The 19,523-nt window shown below is 48.1% G+C and overlaps 10 protein-coding genes and 1 non-coding gene across 11 annotated transcripts; 6 read left to right on the top strand and 5 right to left on the bottom strand.

Moving 5' to 3' along the window:
* Positions 1–126: 126 nt before the first annotated feature.
* Positions 127–1,563, bottom strand: YALI1_C00258g (uncharacterized protein; the record flags this gene model as incomplete). Its single annotated transcript, XM_501276.3, has 1 exon — positions 127–1,563. One exon carries the CDS (start codon positions 1,561–1,563, stop codon positions 127–129), a length of 1,437 nt encoding a protein of 478 aa, XP_501276.3.
* Positions 1,564–2,190: 627 nt separating this feature from the next.
* YALI1_C00230g (uncharacterized protein) lies at positions 2,191–4,374 on the bottom strand (the record flags this gene model as incomplete). Its single annotated transcript, XM_501275.3, has 1 exon — positions 2,191–4,374. The coding sequence occupies one exon, from the start codon at positions 4,372–4,374 to the stop codon at positions 2,191–2,193; it is 2,184 nt and encodes a 727-aa protein (XP_501275.3).
* Positions 4,375–6,466: 2,092 nt separating this feature from the next.
* Positions 6,467–8,971, top strand: YALI1_C00209g (uncharacterized protein; the record flags this gene model as incomplete). Its single annotated transcript, XM_501274.3, has 1 exon — positions 6,467–8,971. One exon carries the CDS (start codon positions 6,467–6,469, stop codon positions 8,969–8,971), a length of 2,505 nt encoding a protein of 834 aa, XP_501274.1.
* A 662-nt stretch (positions 8,972–9,633) lies between these two features.
* YALI1_C00177g (uncharacterized protein) lies at positions 9,634–10,119 on the top strand (the record flags this gene model as incomplete). Its single annotated transcript, XM_068282159.1, has 1 exon — positions 9,634–10,119. One exon carries the CDS (start codon positions 9,634–9,636, stop codon positions 10,117–10,119), a length of 486 nt encoding a protein of 161 aa, XP_068138260.1.
* Positions 10,120–10,264: 145 nt separating this feature from the next.
* YALI1_C00167g (uncharacterized protein) lies at positions 10,265–10,659 on the bottom strand (the record flags this gene model as incomplete). Its single annotated transcript, XM_068282158.1, has 2 exons — positions 10,265–10,511; positions 10,559–10,659. The coding sequence occupies 2 exons, from the start codon at positions 10,657–10,659 to the stop codon at positions 10,265–10,267; spliced, it is 348 nt and encodes a 115-aa protein (XP_068138259.1).
* Positions 10,660–10,978: 319 nt separating this feature from the next.
* Positions 10,979–12,316, top strand: YALI1_C00164g (uncharacterized protein; the record flags this gene model as incomplete). The annotated part of the gene is made up of 1 exon (XM_501273.3): positions 10,979–12,316. One exon carries the CDS (start codon positions 10,979–10,981, stop codon positions 12,314–12,316), a length of 1,338 nt encoding a protein of 445 aa, XP_501273.1.
* An 880-nt stretch (positions 12,317–13,196) lies between these two features.
* YALI1_C00141g (uncharacterized protein) lies at positions 13,197–14,561 on the top strand (the record flags this gene model as incomplete). Its single annotated transcript, XM_066094232.2, has 1 exon — positions 13,197–14,561. One exon carries the CDS (start codon positions 13,197–13,199, stop codon positions 14,559–14,561), a length of 1,365 nt encoding a protein of 454 aa, XP_065950304.2.
* A 20-nt stretch (positions 14,562–14,581) lies between these two features.
* On the bottom strand, positions 14,582–15,781 carry YALI1_C00116g (uncharacterized protein; the record flags this gene model as incomplete). Its single annotated transcript, XM_501270.3, has 1 exon — positions 14,582–15,781. The coding sequence occupies one exon, from the start codon at positions 15,779–15,781 to the stop codon at positions 14,582–14,584; it is 1,200 nt and encodes a 399-aa protein (XP_501270.1).
* Positions 15,782–16,368: 587 nt separating this feature from the next.
* Positions 16,369–16,648, bottom strand: YALI1_C00107g (uncharacterized protein; the record flags this gene model as incomplete). Its single annotated transcript, XM_068282157.1, has 2 exons — positions 16,369–16,540; positions 16,590–16,648. The coding sequence occupies 2 exons, from the start codon at positions 16,646–16,648 to the stop codon at positions 16,369–16,371; spliced, it is 231 nt and encodes a 76-aa protein (XP_068138258.1).
* A 678-nt stretch (positions 16,649–17,326) lies between these two features.
* On the top strand, positions 17,327–17,596 carry YALI1_C00098g (uncharacterized protein; the record flags this gene model as incomplete). The annotated part of the gene is made up of 2 exons (XM_068282156.1): positions 17,327–17,499; positions 17,548–17,596. The coding sequence occupies 2 exons, from the start codon at positions 17,327–17,329 to the stop codon at positions 17,594–17,596; spliced, it is 222 nt and encodes a 73-aa protein (XP_068138257.1).
* Positions 17,597–19,015: 1,419 nt separating this feature from the next.
* YALI1_C00083r lies at positions 19,016–19,123 on the top strand. The gene has a single exon (XR_002432086.3). It is a non-coding gene; the product is annotated as a 5S ribosomal RNA (ribosomal RNA).
* The last annotated feature ends 400 nt before the right edge of the window (positions 19,124–19,523 follow it).

The raw sequence follows: 19,523 nt of genomic DNA, 5'->3' as shown, positions 1-19,523 counted from the left end.
CCCACAGAGTCTAGTGCAGACCTAAAATGACCACAGTAAATTATAGCTGTTATTAAACATGAGATTTTGACCAACAAGAGCGTAGGAATGTTATTAGCTACTACTTGTACATACACAGCATTTGTTTTAAATAATGTTGCCTCCAGGGGCAGTGAGATCAGGACCCAGATCCGTGGCCAGCTCTCTGACTTCAGACCGCTTGTACTTAAGCAGCTCGCAACACTGTTGTCGAGGATTGAACTTGCCATATTCGATTTTGTGGTCATGAATCCAGCACACCTCGCCTTCCGGCCAGGGGGCCTCCTTGTATGTGAACTTGATGAGGTTGGTCTGGTACTTCTTGGCCAGATCGTTCTCGCTTTCGTCGATGTCCGTGTTGTCGTGCCACATGAAGAAAATGTCCACGGCGTGTCGGGCGCCCATCTTGGGGTTGATTGGGTCAATTTCATCAAAGAACTGTCTGTAGACCTTGGCACCGGCCTTTCGCAACTTTTCAGCATCCGTCACATTAGGTAGTACCAGCATCTGGTCTCCATAGAACTTGCACACGTCGGCGTTGGACTTGATGTTATACAGCTTTTTGACGGCTTTCCCGAGATTGGTCTTGTTGAGCACCTCTTCGACCTTGTCGTCAGGATGCACTTTCTTCGTGAAGATGACGCCCTCAAAGCCGTTATCAGAGATGATAGCAGCCTCGACCTTGGGAACCGCATCTTCAATGCCTTCCTTGAACCAGTCGTCATATGCAAACATACCATGAGGGTATCCAATCTTGGTCTGTAGGTCGAGAAGTTCATCAGCGCTGACCTTGGAAATATCATCAAGATCCTCCTCTTTGCATCCCTTCTTTTTGGCAGCTAGGTCTCGAAAGATGTTGAGATGCTCAACAGTTTGGGGAGGGAAACAGCCCACTGATCCAGAAGACATGAATACCTGGTTGACGAGGTTTGTACCCTCCATGGCGTCTCTGCGGGAGAGATAGGAGGTTCCCATACCTCCAGCTGACTGACCTCCCAGAGTAATCATGTCTGTATCTCCTCCAAACTCGCCAATGAAGTGTTGTATCCATTCAGCAGCAGCCCACTGATCTCGAGCGCCCCAGTTTGCACGTCCATCCTTGTTGGTGATGTATCCGAACATACCCAATCGATACTCGATCTGAACAACGATAAAGGGCTTTCCAATCGTCTCAGATTGCTTCACAAAGGGAACGGGATTATCTCCGTAGATGCTACCTATCATGTTGGCTCCTCCATGAATGAAGGCAAACACAGGCAGCTTCTTGCCAATGGCACTCTTGGGTTTGGAGATTCGCAGATTGAGACACAGAAGCTCGTCAGACCATACATCGCCATCATGGGCGTCGTATCGGTTGGCAATCTGGGGACAGATGGGGCCGTCCTTCGTACAGTCAACTACCTTGCCCTGGTAGTCGGTCTTCACAATAGGCACGTCGTATCGTTTGGTAATGGTAGCATACTGGATATTCTTCCACTCCAGTACGCCATCGGTTTCAGTACCCTCAAAAGTACCATTGAGTTTCTCAGAATGAATTGTCGTCATGACTGTCTTGTCGGACTTCACCTACAAACTCCTCATTTTTATATTGTCTGCCTGCCACCAAGAGCAGATCAGCACTGTGTTAAACTTAGCAACCTAAGACAGCATAATCCGCACTGGACACTGGCTTATCGTAGAGGCTAGAAAAAAGAAACGAGACTCTAGAAACCCCGCTCGATTTGAATTTATGACTTAGTAGGACAAATTGATCATTCCACCCTTCTATTCCCCTCAAACTACACTCTAAACCTCAAATCTCACTACATCAAACTCACACGGATGATGTTGGTTGCTCACGTAAGTTCACGTCAGAAACCCCGCTACGTTCGGATTATTGATTGTAGTGATGCGCGAGTACTCATATGAATATGTACTGCCACCTGAGATGCAAGCGATACGCTCTGTCATGTGTGTAACAGTTGAATACTACAGCCGTGAACAATGTCTCGTTGAATCTACGTCGTCGACCTACAGATTGTTATCGTCGGCTACAGGATACATCTCAACTCTATCAGCATCTCGTATTTATGCCCCCATCATCGCACAGTAGCCTACATACGCGAATACGGTCCACATGTAAGCGCACAAAGTCCGTTATAATGAATGATACTCTAAATTTCAACTAGTTAGTTATTCCTCATCCTGCTCTCGTCGTTTTTCCTCCATCGCCAATGCAATTCTGCGAGTCACCTCCGTCTTAGCCTCCTCGGCATCAGCTCCAGTAGAAGAGCCGTGTGTGGAGGCTTCCGAAAGAGAAGCTCCAGATTGTGATCGGGACATACCAAACAGAGGAATGTCAGCAAGAGATGCCTCAGAGCCCACTCGCGAGATGGCTTGGTCTTCGTCCTCAGAAATGGTACTCACAGGGAAGTAGCTAGCACCCTTTCGGACCTCCCGAACAAGCTCATCACCGTCTCCCTCGCTCATGGCAGATAGAGAAGTGGCAGAAGTGGATCTGGAATGCGATCGCTTCTCGTTTTCGTAGTTCTCCTCGTCCTCAAACTTATCGCTTCCCTGCAGAATGGAGTTCTCGGGGAAGTCGGGGAACAGCTCAGGGCCCAAAGAGGTAACGAGCTCGGAAGACTTGAGCACAAGTCGCTTTCGTTCATTTTGCAGCTTGAGCAGAGAGTTTTTGGTGGAAGGGTTGAGAGCCAATGCAAGTGGTCGAAGAGACTTGAAAATGTCCATACCGGCCTCTCCCATAGCCAGGGCGGCGTATGAGGTTGTGATGATGATGCTTAAAACGAGGCCGGGAAGAAGAATTGTGGGGAACCAGGAGATGAGATCGAGCTTTCGAATCACCACAGATCCAACCAGTGAATAGAGAATGTAAAGAACTGGGGTCAGACCCATTGCAACCAGCACCTTCCAAGTGGCAACCACATCGTTAGCCTTGATTTTGACACTGGAGGCCTTGAGAGCCTCCTTGGCCTTGGTTTTGGAAATGGACTTAGAAATGATGAAGATGGGAGAAAACAAAAGCAGACCGGGGAGACAGCCAATGGACAAGAACACAAGCTTGATGGACCGGTACAGAAGCCGGCCCAGAATCTCAATCTTGGAGATTCGGGCCTTCTCTACCTGATGGTCCTTGAGACCCATGGCCTGCAGGAACTTGTTGTACTTTCGAATCTCCTGCTTCATCTCCTCGATACGGGGATCGTCCTTGTAGTGGTTGTAGGCGTATACAAGTCGACGGTTGAGCTCTACAACCATGGGCAGAGGAATCTTCTTTCCGGGAGGTCGGTAGAGTCGTCGAATGGCCTGGATCAGCATCAGGGTGTCGAAATCCTGCACCTGAACAGTCACAGACTTGAGACCAGCGGCAGTAATGTCTAGAACGGTCTTGACAGCCTCCCGCTTGGCCTCTCCTCCTGCCTTGTACTTCTCCACGAGATCCGGAGGAATGGCAATAGGAGAGCCAAACTCCACCACGGCCCGAGATCGGAACTTGTGGGCGTGGAAGTAGTTGAGACCACAGGGGACGATTCGCACACCACAAGAGGGGTCCTCTGCGAGAGCCCCCAGAGCCATGATAGCAACACCGGCCTTAAGGGGCAGCAGTTCGGTTCGGTCATGAGATCCTCCCTCTGGGAAGATACCCACACAGCCTCCATGGTGCAATTTGTCGAATACGGATCGGTAGACTGTGGCCTGGTTGACGTAGTCGGCGTACTTGTATGTGATTCCTCCGTTGGATTCCTTGAGAGCCTCCTTGGCTTTGGGGCCCTTGAATTCCTTTCTTGCAATGAGCAGAGTGTCGGACACAATCTCAGCCACGTCAATTGAGCCGACAGAGGACGAGCAGACCACGAGGCCTCGCACCTCGCACTGCTTCGTGAACTGGGTGCCGATTCCGTGGATCTTTGTGGGGTCCTCTGCGTCGACGTAAATCTTTCCCTCTCCCTTTTTTGCATTGTCCTGAGCTCGCACGACAGGAATTGAGTTCATGCTTCGGGCCATTCGTCCGACTGCAGCTCGTCGCATGGACTTCTCGGCCACAAGGAAGGAGATTCGTCGTCCGGCCTCCTGTTTGACCTGGTTCATGAGGATGACGGGGTCCACAAACTGGTTTGCGTGGGGGGCAGCCACGAACAGCACGGGGCCCTTTCTGGGGATTCGGAAGGCACCACGTGGCCGGATTTCTCTGAAAAAAATGTCAAAGCAAGCCGTGAAAATCCACAGAACCAAGTCGTAAATCCACGAGGTTGCGGAAAACTCCGTGTCCACTGATTTTCGGGAGTTGGGCCAAGGCGTGTACTGGGGGTACTCAGCCACGGGCTCGGCGGCCAGCAGATGGTCGGTTTCGGACATTTAGCGTGTCGTGTTTTTGTTGTGCTGGAAGAACCAAAGGGTGGCGCAATGTGTGTAGATATATATGTCGTGACCCACAAGTCACACAAACAAGTATCGGGAGGAGTGGTGCACCTCTATGCAGAGAAACCTTATACCGCTGTAGACCAACTGGGGCAGAGGTGTGAGTTGAAGTCAGCTGGAGGAGATGTGTGACAGAAGCACAAGAAGTGAGATTGTGAGATGTATGTCTAGGGGGGGAAGTTTTGTGTCAAATATATGGGAATTATTATCAGCACCACGAAATTATACGCCTCATATGACCCATTTAGGTGGATAGATCATGGACACTGTTGACAGCTGCGAAGAAAAAGCGTATTGGGGATGATCCGAAATTAGTCCGGTACCGAGGCCAAATACGTAAGACAGCCGATTAAATATATGCGAGAAACACCAAAGAGACTCTAGATGTTTGTTTGGCACAGTTTTGACTTCTGCGAAGGCCTTACACCACCTTGTTGACCCTTGTCGCGGGTCGGGCAATATCGGCTGACAGAGTTTTACTTGCTCAATAAGATACGAGCTGCATAGAGTTGAACTACAGGACAATATTGGGGCTGGCCACATGAAGGGCATTGTTTGGAGGTGTATTGATGGTGAAAACACGATATGAAATGACAACGCCCCCTGTTTTATTATTATTCTTATTATTTTGGGTGCTTCTCTATCCATACAAGCACCTCCTAACATGCTTCATAAGTGACCTCCTCATCACAAGGCCTGAGGTCTCATTTATCCAGTGGCGCCAAGCTAAACTAAAACTGGTCCGAGTAGACTAAGGCGAAGAGAGAAGGAGAGAAGACAGTTTTTTTGTGGCCGCCTGTGAACAATGAAAACGATGAGGGTGAGATGGAGCAAACCATATGGACAGTCAGAGGAGTACACGCTGCTTACATAATGGCGCAACGACCACATGTCCCACAGATACGCATTATGCCTGTACATATTCCGGGGGAGGTATGTACCAGTAGTTCGCCTGCTACCGTTAGCTACAGTATGTACTGTACTCTCCGTACGCACTTGGGTCCCTCTGAGACACAAAAGTTGATCCCCTGCGCAACCTCGGTATCTCAGGTCGACAAGAAAAGTTGTACCGCACTTCCGGAACATCACTGTCGGCTGATCGACACAGAGTGGGGTACATACGCACGCACCGCACGCATCCGAGGTCCTTGGCGGTGTGTCATATTGGCTAATTTACGAGCAAGTCACGTGTCTGACAAAAACTTCGTACACTACTCGTGCTGTATGTACTACAGTACATTCTTGTAAAGATCGTGGTTTGTGTCTTCTTGTTCTGTGCTTCACCTCGACTGGTTGGTACATTTCAGCTGTCTGGCCCAGCTTCCTTATTGAACACGGTTGTTTGAGTGAGTACGATGGCAGGATTGTATTTTGTTCGTATACTGGCTCAGTGATTATGACACGTCACGAGTGTACCCAGTGGTCCATGCCTGGAGAGGATATATGATGGCTGGGGGTGTATTTCTGTAAAAGACACTGACTACAGTAAAAAGCCATCATTCCGCATCGGACCCTGTTTTCAGTGGGTTGGCAGGACATGATGAACTCAAAAAAAAACCAATCCGTTCTCCCATGCCGTCGTCTGGATATCCCAGATGTGGTGGATCAGACATATAGTAAGCTGAATGGAGCTCCTAGATGCTAAAAAAAATAAAAATATTCCTCCAAAATGCACCTACTCTTATCATTTATTAATCGCGTGTTAGGAGCTGGAAGGTGCAGCACACAGCCACCCTAAATATGCATGGCGGGGTGGAGACGTTCAACACTGAAAAAAGTGTTAGAAGAAGTATTTGAGTGAAATAACGGGTATGAAAATAAAATATAAAAAATATACTAACATCTGAATGTTTCAATGGTCATGTGGGCTAGCTTATCTGTTTATTGCGCCTCACAACCGCCCACAATCTCCCCCTCCAAAACCGGTCCTGTCGATCATGCACCTATCAGAGTTAGAATTACTATTACACTTGCATAAACATCTAATGTTTGTTTTTATTGCCAACTATCAACTTCTTCCTCCACAACCATGATGAACAACATCCTTGGGTGGTTTGCCCTGTTTGCATTCTGTGGCACGGTCATTCGGTTGCTGGCACCCGGAGACGGCTACCATTGCGAAAGCACGCTTGAAAGCAGTGGAATGTGGCTCCAGCCAGCGGTGGGACGATATCAGCCTCCTCGAAATTGGCAGCCCAAGCAGTGTATGCTTCGGACCTTTGACCGAGCGTCCACGGCGCAATGTCTGACCAACGAAACGTCGCTGTTCATTGGCGACTCACACGCCCGGGAAATGTTCTGGGCCGTGGTGAAGGATCTTGATCCCAACTATGACACAACCAACGTGGAGAAACACTCCAACATTGAGGTGGCGATCGACGGAGTCTCTCTCAAGTTCTTCTGGGACCCCTATTTTAACAACGACGGCATGTTTGAAATGTCCAAGATCGCCAACGATCAAGAACAGAAGGAACGCATCAAAATGGTGCACATCTCAACAGGCATGTGGTACATTCACAACAAAGAAGACAAAGACGCGGGTTTCAAGGAGTGGAAACAGGCATTGAGACGACTCAATGAGATTGTGGCTGCCCAGGATGACGCTGGAAGGAGAGCGCTGGAGTTCATCACTGTGTCTCCCATGCTGCTCCCAGATTACGTTACTCTCACAGAACTTAAGGATGAGGCACATCTCAAGGGCTTGGACGCTCAGTACCTCTCGCGAATGAACACCTATCTGGACCACAACTTCAATAAGAACCCTTACAGAAAGACCCGTATATCTGTGCCCTTCTCGTTTGTGGATATGCGTAACAAGGGTGGAAGAGCAGCTTTCAAGAGGGATGGTATTCACCTGAACACTGACGTGTACAAGACCATGTCTGATATTCTCAGAAATGTGCGGTGTAACCAGGAGCTTCTGGATCATAAGTACGACATTACCAACGGACCTGTCTACCCCTTTTCAGACACCTGTTGTATCCACTACAAGCAGCCCCGAACTATGGGCCAGGTGCTTCTCCTGGGCGTCATCTGTGCAATCCTGCCTATTATTTATCTGGGCCAGAGATACACCCGGTCAGATTATTATCCCCGTTTTGTGCGCTATGTTTCTTGGCCTGTGCCTTCCATCCAGGACGAGACTCTTCTCACCGCATGTGTTGTCATTGCTGCATCTCTGGCATACTCCTTCTTCTGTGATAGAACTCAATTCTTTGGTAAGAGTTCTAAACAGTTTGAAGCTTCCGAGTTTTGGGTCCTTATCCTGCTCTTCCTGGTCGCTACTGGCTACTCCTTTGAACCTCAGAACGATAACTCTTTCCTCAACCGTCACCAGACCGAGGAGTGGAAGGGATGGATGCAGATCATCATTCTCATCTACCATATCACAGGTGCTTCTAAGATCTTGCCCATCTATAAGTTTGTACGAGTGCTGGTGGCTGCCTATCTGTTTATGACAGGCTTTGGACACGCCACTTTCTTCATCAAGAGGGGCGATTTCTCTCTCAAGAGAGCCACTTCTGTTCTCTTCCGAATGAATTTCCTTTCCATTCTCCTGGCGTACGTGATGGACACCGATTACCTGTTCTACTATTTTGCTCCTCTAGTGTCGTTCTGGTTTTGTGTCGTCTGGATCACCTTCCGAGTCTTGCCCTCCTGGAACTCCATCGACACCTCTGTGGGCCCTGTACTCGCTAAGATTTCTGCTTCTGCCGTGATTCTTAACATTCTTGTGCGATTCCAGCTGCCCTTCCAGATTGTCTTCGCCGTGTTAAAGTACCTGTTTAACATACAGTGGAACCTGCGAGAGTGGCGATTCAGACTCATTTTGGACATTTACATTGTCTACATTGGCATGTTTGCCGCTGTGGCTACTCTGCGATACAAACAGGGCAACTTCCCTCTCAAGAACTTGGTCACCAACAGGCTCGTGCTTGGAGTTGTTGCACTCATCACCTTTATTGTTTACATTGCGGTCGCTGCTTCCTTTGGTATCAAACAGAATTACAACCAGGCCCATCCTTACATCTCATGGATGCCTATTGTGGCTTTTGTGATTCTTAGAAACATTACTGTGCGATTTAGAAGCCACTACTCCACATGGATGTCTTTTATTGGCACCTGCTCGTTGGAGACCTTCACTCTGCAATTCCACTTCTTCCTGGCAGCTGACACCAAGGGTCGGCTGTACATTTTGAACACCCCCACCTCCAGTGGAGTGCTTGGTATGCTGCAGAAGTATCTCAACTTTGGCCTCGTCACCGTCATCTTCATCATTGTGTCGCACGCAGTGGCAGAGCAGAGCAACGCACTTACTAAGCTGTTCGTGGGCAACCAGGACCAGCAGCTGCCTGAGCATGTCACAGCCCAGTCTCAGCCTCAGGGTGAGCAGATTGACATGGGAGACTCTGAGCCTCCCGTATCGACTCGCAGACCTCCTGGACGGGTAGTGGCCTTCCTCAAAACCCACACTCTTCAGGTGAAGATTGTTGTTGCCTTCGCTTTCATGTGGGTTTTCAACATGCTGCCATAAGCAAGCCGGATAATGTATATATATAGCTGAAAAGATTGGATAGATAGATTAATACATTGTGGATGGTGTCGTAATACAGTGGTTGGCACGCAACTCTCACACCTACAGTACCACCAATGAACAGACAACAAAACACCCGCCATAGCGGTATTCCTTAAGTCTTGGGACACCCATGTTCCTGCATCGGTTGGTTGTTCAATAGTGATGCAACGGAACATTAACGTGGATTCTCGTCGAGACTCAAAATTTGAGACTGAATAGGGCTACAGATACGATACAGTAAAAATCGGTTACTGTAGCAAGCTTCATTTTCTATGTAGCTATGGAGATAAATCGCTCCACTTCAATCGGCGTTTTGCTCGATGTCAGGGAGTATGACCAGGATCTTCAGCTTCACATCAGGCACAATCAACCTCACTTTCTCACAAATAGGATCAAAACAACGGCCTGTAGGTATATAATCAGGTCTCCCCCCTTTATTTTAGACAGAAGCAGCCAACCCTTGGAGCCCATATCTTGTCGTCCAGTTGGCACTTCCCACGTTTCCCTCCCTCCCCCCTTCTTATTTGTCGTCCTCGCTGCTGTTACTTTTATGTCTGTGTTAGCTCCATTGATCAGCTCATCCGCGTGACTATTCTTTGTTTCTTGGAGGGGAGGTAGTGATGTGTGGTTATGCTCGGATAGCACAAGATCACTTATCCCGCGGCTTCCATCACTCAGTCAGCGTGACTGTTTGGATACATGTTACTGTAGTGGTCGTGTCACTGCGTGCGGTTGAGTTATCCTTTGGATTCCAATCAGATATGTTACCTGATCCCACATCAACAGTCGATTTCGACATCTCCCTAACACAGTCCCTCCTAACATTGGAACCGTTCCTTTCCCCTTCGTCTGTGAGTATGCCTTTCTTCCCTTCGTATGGACTATTAGAATGGCGCATTCAAGCAGAAATGTCATCTGACCAGAATCACCTGGAGTGGAGAGTGGAGTTGCAACCGTTATCTACTAATACATCATCACCGTCCACCACAAGGTCCATGCTATTAGTCATCGCCTCGAGATTGTGTGGGTGGTATCGCTATTGCGGTATCCCGGCCGTCGTGTTGCTCCTGTCTTATCGCTGCAGCGATGGCGCTCCTGTAGTGTAGACCCATCGCCCTGTGGATATCGTAGTCAGGAAGAAACCACGTGCCTTCGTTGTGATTCCGTCGCTGCGGTACTATCGAGGTGGTGCTGTCGATCTGGTGTGTCGATCTTGTGAGTCGATCTGGTGATGTGACCATCACCGTCATGTCAAGGTGCTTCTTCTACAGTAGGCCCCATCGGGGCTAGTAGGCAAGCAAATCTGAAACAGCCTGGCAGCCCCCGATTCTTCATCAAGGGCATTGCGCGTCCGCTCCTAGTGGATTCATGGAGTCTTTTTTCGGAGAGCGTAAAACACCCCGTAAGAGCAAAACGTGGCAAGTTGTGGGCTGTGTCATTACAAAGGATTTGGGTGATGTAAGCGTTGCTCAGTCGCGTCAGCGTGTCGTGGGTAACACTGAATCAGCAGTCATATAGGTGCAACAAGTCGCGAACAGATTGTACTTGCCCGAGATGGTGCGTAGTAGACGTGCCAAGTGACATGTCGCTGATGTATAGCCTGTAAAAGGCGCATGTAACGCTCTCATGCCGGTATCGTCGTTCATGCGTTCGTGTCTTTATCACTATCGGTTGATGTGATTACTGTACTCTAAGGGGCGAGAACCTTGGCGAGTATCATGACTAAGCTGGTGGCGTTGAGTCGTATCCGTCGTATTATATGTTGCTGATTGTCATGATCACAATTGTGATGTGAGGAATCTTCGCATGTGTCGTCAGAACGAATCCCACACTCACTGTATCATTCCATGTTGCACATAACACCCCTCCAAGACAACAAGGTTCTCACAGGACCTCAAATTTACTGTGCATATCTGACGCAAACGTTCTCGCCACTGATCATCACCAAACCACCGGTCCCCTGAGATGTTATCGATAGCGGAAATCGCAGCCAAAGGGCTGGACTACCCCTATACTAACAACACCAGCTTCCGTGTATGGATCCACGTGGTTGGCACGGTTCTGCGCGAGGCTGAAATTTACCGCGATGATGGTGATTTCGAGAAGGCTTATCTGCTGTACACGCGGTTCGCAGACCTGTTGCTCAACAAGATGCCTGGGCATCCCGGGCTCAAGGCCAACAGGGCGCTATTCAAGAAAATGACCGGCAAGATGCCCGGGGTTCTGCAAGAGATGCAGCAGCTGAAGAAGGCTCTTGAGGTGCAAATCACGGAGGAGAAAAAGGCTGAGGAGGAACGACAACGAAAACTACGAGCATTACAACAAGCCTCCGACAGTGGAAGAAGCGGTGGCAGCAGGGGCAGCGGAAGTACGAGCCGTATTGACGACCTGAGATCACAACTTGGTCAAGGAGGCCCAGATCATGTGAATTTGGAAGACTATTCATTTGGTCGATATGATACACGACAAGTGTCTGAGCCAATGTACGAGCATGGAAACTGGCAACAACAAGCACATCATCAACATGATACGTTCGACTATCCCGATCTCAACCGGGAGTTATCATCCGTTCTTTCACCCTACGTTTATGAGTCCGGACCACTTACGCTGTCGCCTACAGCTGGCCAGATTCGACTTGCGGACTCACCTCCAGCGATCCCAGCTAAACCAGCAGCATTAAAAGCATCATATGAGAAACCAGCCGCCCCAGCACCACCTACAACGTCATCTTCATCTGTGGAACACACTTCACGATACACCACTGAAGGAGGACTGGCCCTGCGGTCCCTGTTCATTCCGGCTGAGTTGGAGGCCACCTTCCTCAAGGTTGCGCACGCCAACACCGTTAAAAACCTCGAGACCTGCGGTATTTTATGCGGGAAGTTGTCGCGAAATGCATTCTTCGTCACACATCTGATGATCCCACCTCAGGAAAGCACCTCTGACACGTGTCAGACAACGAATGAGGAGCTTCTATTTGAGCAGATTGATGAAAATGATCTCTTTGTACTCGGATGGATCCACACACACCCCACACAGACCTGTTTCATGTCATCTGTGGACCTGCATACCCAGAATTCGTATCAGATCATGCTGCCTGAGGCTGTGGCTCTTGTGTGCGCGCCTCAGCATGATCCCAACTTTGGCATCTTCAGACTGTCGGATCCTCCGGGTGTTGACATTATCAAGAACTGTAACAGGGGCGGTTTCCACCCGCATACAGAGGATAACATTTACAACAATGCTCGACATGCTATGGTCAAGAACGGTCTCCCGTTCAAGATGAAGGACCTGAGATCATAAGTGCACAATATGGGATACCAGTACATACATATATAGATAATGATAGAGGCATGCGTTCACGTTGTGCTGGGTACCGGGCTGCGCGTCTGTCAAGCCCTAACTGGTTAACTGAGATATCGCCCTCGTAACGGCGCTCGCGCTATTAATTCGTCACCATCGCATCATTTCGAGTATAATGGCTCCACATAATTGTTTTTATTTAAACTACCAGTCTAATCCCATGCTAAAACTCGTGATTAAGAAATGTGGCTTGTTCGTGGCTACATCGATGTGCGCCATGCATCTTCGAAACGAGTGCCCAGTGACAGCCAAGAGATATACGAGATGTTTGAAAGGGAAACAAGGGGTGTTTTTTTAACGGCTGCTATTATTAGGTTTCGGGTATTTCCGAGATAAAATCAGCGTGTTGATGACTTCCACACTGACCCCTAATTACTAGTTAGAATTTCAGTAAGACCCGAAAGCCACAATGTGTAAATGGCGAGTGTTCAAATCATGGAAGTGTGGCTATCTACAAATGAATTAGCCCCGGTGTCTAGGTATATTGTGGCTTATAGGGAGTATATAAATATCAACTAATGACAGTACGGTCCCCATCTACAAACTGACTCGCAATGGCTGACAAGAAGTACGACGAATTATCAATCTCTGTGGACTCCATCAGTGACGCCGATACAGCAGCTGTTTCCATCATTGATGGTTCAGGCACAGGAGGCAACATCTTTAGCAACCCCGAGGTTGCCAAGCACTTCGCCAAGCTATACGAGGATGCTCAGTACGAGAATCGCCACCTCTTCGATCCTGAACTGGAGTGGACTCCCCAAGAAGAGAAGAAACTTGTGCGAAGTTGGACTGGTATGTCACCACATGGGCCTGTATCATGTTTGTGGCTCTCCAGGTTGACCGAGGCAACCTTGGCCAAGCTCTTACCGATAACCTGCTTGATGATCTGGGAATGACCACCAATGATTACAACAAGGGCAACACCATCTTCTTGTGTTCTTTCCTTGCTGCTGAGATTCCGTCACAGCTTATTTCCAAGAAGATCGGTCCTGATAGATGGGTCCCTGCCCAAATGGTACTGTGGTCTGTTGTCGCTGCTAGCCAGGGAGCTCTTACTGGTAAGGGTTCCTTTTACGCTACTAGATGTCTCTTGGGTCTGCTGGAGGGCGGTTTTATCCCCGATCTTGTCTTGTGGTTGTCCTACTTTTACACATCGAAAGAGCTGCCTTTCAGACTATCTCTATTCTGGGGCTCACAGACACTGACTACGATTCTGACCTCTCTCATGGCCTTCGGACTGCTGCGTATCCACACCTCTTCTATTCCCCATGGTTGGAGATGGCTGTTTATCATTGAGGGCATTATGACTCTGTTGATTGGTCTTGCCTCCTTCTTCAAGATGCCTGCTTCACCTTCACAAACCAAAACATGGTTTCGTAAAAACGGCTGGTTCACAGAACGTGAAGAGAAGATTGTGGTCAACCGAGTGCTCAGAGACGACCCTTATAAAGGAGATCTGCACAATCGAGAGGGTCTTTCTGTCAAGAGAATCTGGAACGCCTTTGCCGACTACCGTCTGTGGCCCATCTATGCTGCCGGCATGTTCAGTCAAATCGCCACGAACGCTGTCAGCTTCTACATGACTCTCAACCTCAGAGGTCTGGGCTTTTCCACCTTCAACACCAATTTACTTACAATCCCTGCTAATGTACTCCACATCATTATGATGATTTCCATCACCCTGTCTTCTGAATTCTTCAACGAACGAGCGTTCCATTGTATGGCTCACCCCATTTGGATGCTGCCTGGACTCATGGTGCTGCGATTCTGGAAGGGTGCCTTGGTAGACAAGTGGGGTACGTGGGCGGTAATGACTATCATCTTGGGTCAGCCTCAAAACCACGCCATTCTTGTATCGTGGACCTCCAGAAACTCCAACACTGTCTCCCAGAGAACTATGGGCCAGTCGCTTTACAACATGTTTGTGCAAGTCGGAGCCATTGTGGGTGCCAACATTTACCGAGCTGACGACAAGCCAAAGTACCATCGAGGCAATCAACAGCTAATCATTTTGTACTTCATCCTGATTGTTATCCTCGCGGGTACTAAGCTGTTCTATTATGTCATCAACAAACGCCGAAGTGAAAAGTGGAACGCCATGACGAAGGATGAGCAACAGCATTACAGAAACACAAACACGGACTCTGGCAGTAAGCGTTTGGATTTCAGGTTGGCTCTGTGAGCGTATGATTGCTTAAATAGTTACATGATGATTCCGTAAATGTTGTCGCAAATCAAAATTCCTTCCGAACAAACACTGCTTCCCAGAAGCCGGTCGTGCTTGGGCAGATAGTTGTAGTTGGTGACCACCTGGAGGCCATGAAGTCCGTCAGTCTTTTGCAGCACGTGGGGGACCGTGTAATTGTCTCGACTGTTAGCTCTGAAGACCAACGACTCCACTTTGATAGACTTGTCATGCATATTTCTGAACTTGTAGAACACCTGCTTTTCATCGGGGAAACCAGCCACAATGACATCCTTTGTTCCAGCAATGACATGCACATTGTCCAGAGCAGCACCAAATGGTGTCGAGTGCTGGAGGTTTAGACTCTTTGTATCCACATCCCACTTGAAGGACGACAAAGTACCGAGACGGGTGTCAGCCACCAAGAATTCCTTGGTGTCGGGGATGTGGGTGATTCCATTGGGGTACGAGTTTTCCACAGCCACTCGACTGCAAGACAGGCCCTTGATGTCTCCGTCCTCAATCTTGAAGTTGCAGTTACCAACATGCCCCCACATGAACGGCCCGTAGCTGTCCTCCACATGTCGCATGAAGCCTTTTCGGAAGAGGTGGTCGTTTGTATACATGATGGCGATCGAGCCATCGTCTTCGACGTAGGCGGTGACGGAGTTTGGTGTGTAGATTCGCGAGTCTTTGATGTCGCCAACATGAGATACGTCGTTGGTGCCGGCCTGGAACGAGAAAATCGAAATGATGCTGCCAGTACTCTTGTGGTTGACTGAGAAGATGTATCGAGTGTCGGGGTTGTTGGGGTCCTTCAACAGAGACAGGCCATGCGACACGAACTCACCATGGTAGTCCAGGTTCATTTTTTCAAAGTCTCGCGTCTCCGGATCATAGACATAGAAGCTGTTTGTGGTCATGCCCTCCTTGTCCCACCAATTGCATCCCGGGAACCATTTTGTTCTGTTTTCCGTTTCGCCACAGCTGAAGTAGACAAGACCAGTCGAGTCATCCACAATGCTGTCTTCACACGCCTCTGGGATCGCTTTTGACACCTTGCATGAGGCTGCGTTGTACTCTGCCGCCTTGTTGTATACATGTCTGTCATTCCAACTCACTCTGTTGGTCAGCTCTGAGAACGAGCGGTCCAAATAAATAGTGCCGCCAATTATCAGACTGACAAAAACAGCAAGCAGATTGATGAAAAGTGCCATGGTTTCTTTTACTGCTAGAAAGGGTGTGGTGTGGAGGAAAAGTCCATCTCTTTATGCATCTGCCTGCACCTCACAACGCCGCATATATAAATAGAGTTGTGCTACTTGTAGTGGGGGAATATAGTCAATCAATTTAGGGACCCCAACATATTTTACAACTTGTATAACTGTATCTTGAGGGGGTCCTGTGTCTCTAACGAGGGACCAGAATTATACGGAGCCAACATGACGCAAGCTACCTTGTACAGTACAAGTACGGGAAAAGCGGCAATTAGTTATGTCACCTGCCACAGATTTCCTCTGTCAACATATAACGCGTACAAGTACAATTATTACTTGTATCTGGATGGATGAAGTCGCTATTCCTCTACACAGTTGAGGCAGTGCAGAAGGACGAGGCGGGCGACTGGACTCACCAAGAACACCCGAGTAACATATACACAAGGTGTTACATGCCCATAATATTTTTCTAGTTGTACGTAGCTACTAGTCACCTGGCAGTACAGTATGTACTCGTACTTGTACGGTACTTTGTACTTGTACGAAGCAAGTCTCTCCAACTCCACACTCGATCAATAATCCGAAGTCTATCTGGTGCCACATCTGACAGCATTCTGGTTATCCGACACAAGACATTCTATCGTTGGGGTGCCGTAAGCCACGCGAGAAGGCGGCAGAGTGACCCATGTCTTACATGGAGAAATCATACCAAAATATATAGCTTCAAGCCCCATTATTGTGGCTGGAGGACACATGAGACTGGTGCAGGGACTACTCCGAGAATATTACATGCAACTTATTGATGAACGGCCTGAGGGCGAATGAACCCCAAGAGAACCGAGGAAGCGGGCGTACGTGAGAGGACATGAAATGACGTGGGGGGACCTATCGCCTAAAATCGCCCTTCGAGGCTAGCAATTGGCGTTACTGTACACCCTGGAGTGATTATTATATCAAACACTCGGAACTGCCGCCTATATCATGTCATAGCTTTAAAATAAATTCAAATAAACTGAACTACGGAGCTACATTAGTGGTAACAGAACGCCCACCGTAAGTGTCGTACAGTACGAGTACCGTACTCGTATGTACTGGTATCGTACGTACGTACAATTACAGTATATAGCTCCTTCACCGCTGGCTGTTATGGTCTGCCCCACTCTCTGAGTTCAGAAAGTCTCTATCGATTAAAGTTGGAATTTATGGGAATTAATTGGCTCGGAGCGAACCCCACTCGCGCAGGGTGCAGCAAGCGGGGATCGCAGGTAAACATTTAAAGAGTTGTAACAAGTCATTTAAGGTTTTTGACTGGCAGTGGGTAAAAAAAAGGTGTGATGCCGAAGCGACTACACTGGTATGACGAACAGTCATCTGGTTTCAAGTCTTCCCTCATAGAGCAGCGACGCCAACTCCATTAAACTATCAGGAACCCTACGTGAAGAGAGACCTTTCCAGGTGCAATACAGTACAGTACGATAACTCTGCATGTTTATCACTGCTCGTTCTCCCTGAGTACGGAGCGTGTCACCCCGCCTTCGCGTTCATATGACTTCTCAGCCAGTGTCCTCACGTGCGCTCCTGACACGCGATCCAATGATTAGCCATCAACTATCAGCAACCATCAAGCATCACAGTACTCCAGTGCCTTTCCACAGCTCAACACACCACAGTACTGTATGTACTGTATGTACATGCTGTTCAGCACTATTCATTAAATTGTGACGGAGCTCCGATACTCTCGATACTGACACAAACGTCGACACCAGAAGAGAGGTCAGTACTAAATCAACAGGAAAGCAGGGCAGTTCCCCGTGATCGACGACAAAATGACAACGAGATGACTGTCCCTCGCTGTCCACCATCAACAACCAGTCCCCGCAGAACCGCAGACAAACAACAATGAGAAGATGACGAATTCAAGAGTATGGTTATGTGAGTATGTCGATTGCGAAGCATCTAAATGAAAACCCCAAAGGAAACCTAACAACTGGATCATGGATGAGCACCTCTGGGTACCAATTCTTGGTGTCTTATGGATAGAACCTGAGATGTGGCAGTTTCTGTGAGCCGAACGTGCCGGTGCACCTGTCTTATGAAAAACCACAAAGTAATCTTCGTTGGTTTCCTGTACAACGCACCTGACATTCAGAAATCTCATAATTCTTCGTCCCCTTTGAAGACACCTGTGGAAACTTGGAGCTACAGTGTTGAGATGAGAGATACCCTTAGGATACTCAGTTCCATGACTTTATGAAGTCCAAGATACACCAGGCAAGACTTCTGGTCCATTACGCCCATGGATAACACCCCATAGCGCAAAACGTGCACTCGGGGACCTTATGCTTCTTTTTTGAGAGCCTCTACAGTACAGTACATACCTTGATTATGACAAACGCCAATAGAAGTTTTTGTGGGCAGGTAACGCCTACTCCTGTTTCCACAAACGTTGTTCTAGGAAATAAGGGTTCTTGGTATCTTTCAAATTTGGACAGAGAGTTCTACGAGCAGATTAGCGCCTCACAGCTGGCGCCAAAATCGTCGCTGTTACCACCATGGAGTATTCAAGTCTCTTCACCGTTTCAGATCCTGGTACTACCGATAGCTACAGTACATACTGTACGTTATTGAAGACTTCACCAATGAGATGTCTGCTATGCGATCCCAAGGATTTAAACAAGTGCCAATAGTGACAGTTCATGAAATTCATCAGATTGTATGTATTAGGTGTCTTACCGTTACAGACACAGTCTCTTATCCTTGGTGCTTCGTCCAAAACTTCGTACTGATTCACATCCACGTGATGCAAGAGAAGTTCTTCTACCAGATATTACGCAATAGGCATCCCAGATTCATTGATTTTTTGCGGCCACATGACCTGTTTGGCCAGTTAAATGGAATCTTACACTTTTTATGTCATGTAACGGATCGGTGATGGGTCAATCCTCAAGATATCCCTAGGTACGAGCGGGAACCGCTCGTCCTACTCTACAGAGCAATACACCAATAGTACGAACTCCGGAAGTCGTATAAACATAACTTAACTTCCATACTTGCGAGTGGTGGCTATATATACAGGCATCTCAACCCTTCTGTAAAGCACGTCACTATCCACGTGACTTAGCCACGCGATACCAAGTATTCATCCATAATGACACACTCATGACGTCCAGTCACGTGCCAAGGCACATGACTAATCATAACACCTTATGACTAGCTTCTGAATAGTTACATGTCAGTTGCGGCCATATCCTGGTGAAAATACGGCTTCCCGTCCGATCAGCCATAGTCAAGCACCAGAGAGCCCAGTTAGTATTGTAGTGGGAGAACATTTCAAACATTCTACACTCACGAAACTCTAGAAATATTGGACATTCAAAGTCGATTACGTACTCATGTGACATTTATGACTCAGTTTATATCCCCAACAGCTAATCCCGCAAGTTGCGGCCATATCCTGGTGAAAATACGGGGCTATTTTAAATTCAGTGGGGAAAGCTAGGGGTACGTGACCGGTTTGATAACGGGGGATCCTCACAGTTGAATCAATCGGCGTTTTGCCATTTATCCTGTTGCACAAGTTCACATATAGGGTCATTCCTGTTCCAGCCTGCCTCATCATGCATGCATTCTGAATACCCCAAGGTAAGGAAAAAAGATGGATATTTGGGAAGCTAAGAAGACAGTTTTTTTGACAGATGATGCCACATCCTTCCAGTCGGAACCTTTATTTTTCCAAAATCAA

The sequence above is a fragment of the Yarrowia lipolytica genome, chromosome 1C (genome assembly GCF_001761485.1).
Source record: "Yarrowia lipolytica chromosome 1C, complete sequence".
Taxonomy (NCBI): domain Eukaryota; kingdom Fungi; phylum Ascomycota; class Dipodascomycetes; order Dipodascales; genus Yarrowia; species Yarrowia lipolytica.
The sequence above is the reverse complement of the archived record's forward strand: the minus strand, read 5'-3'. Positions and strand labels throughout refer to the sequence as shown.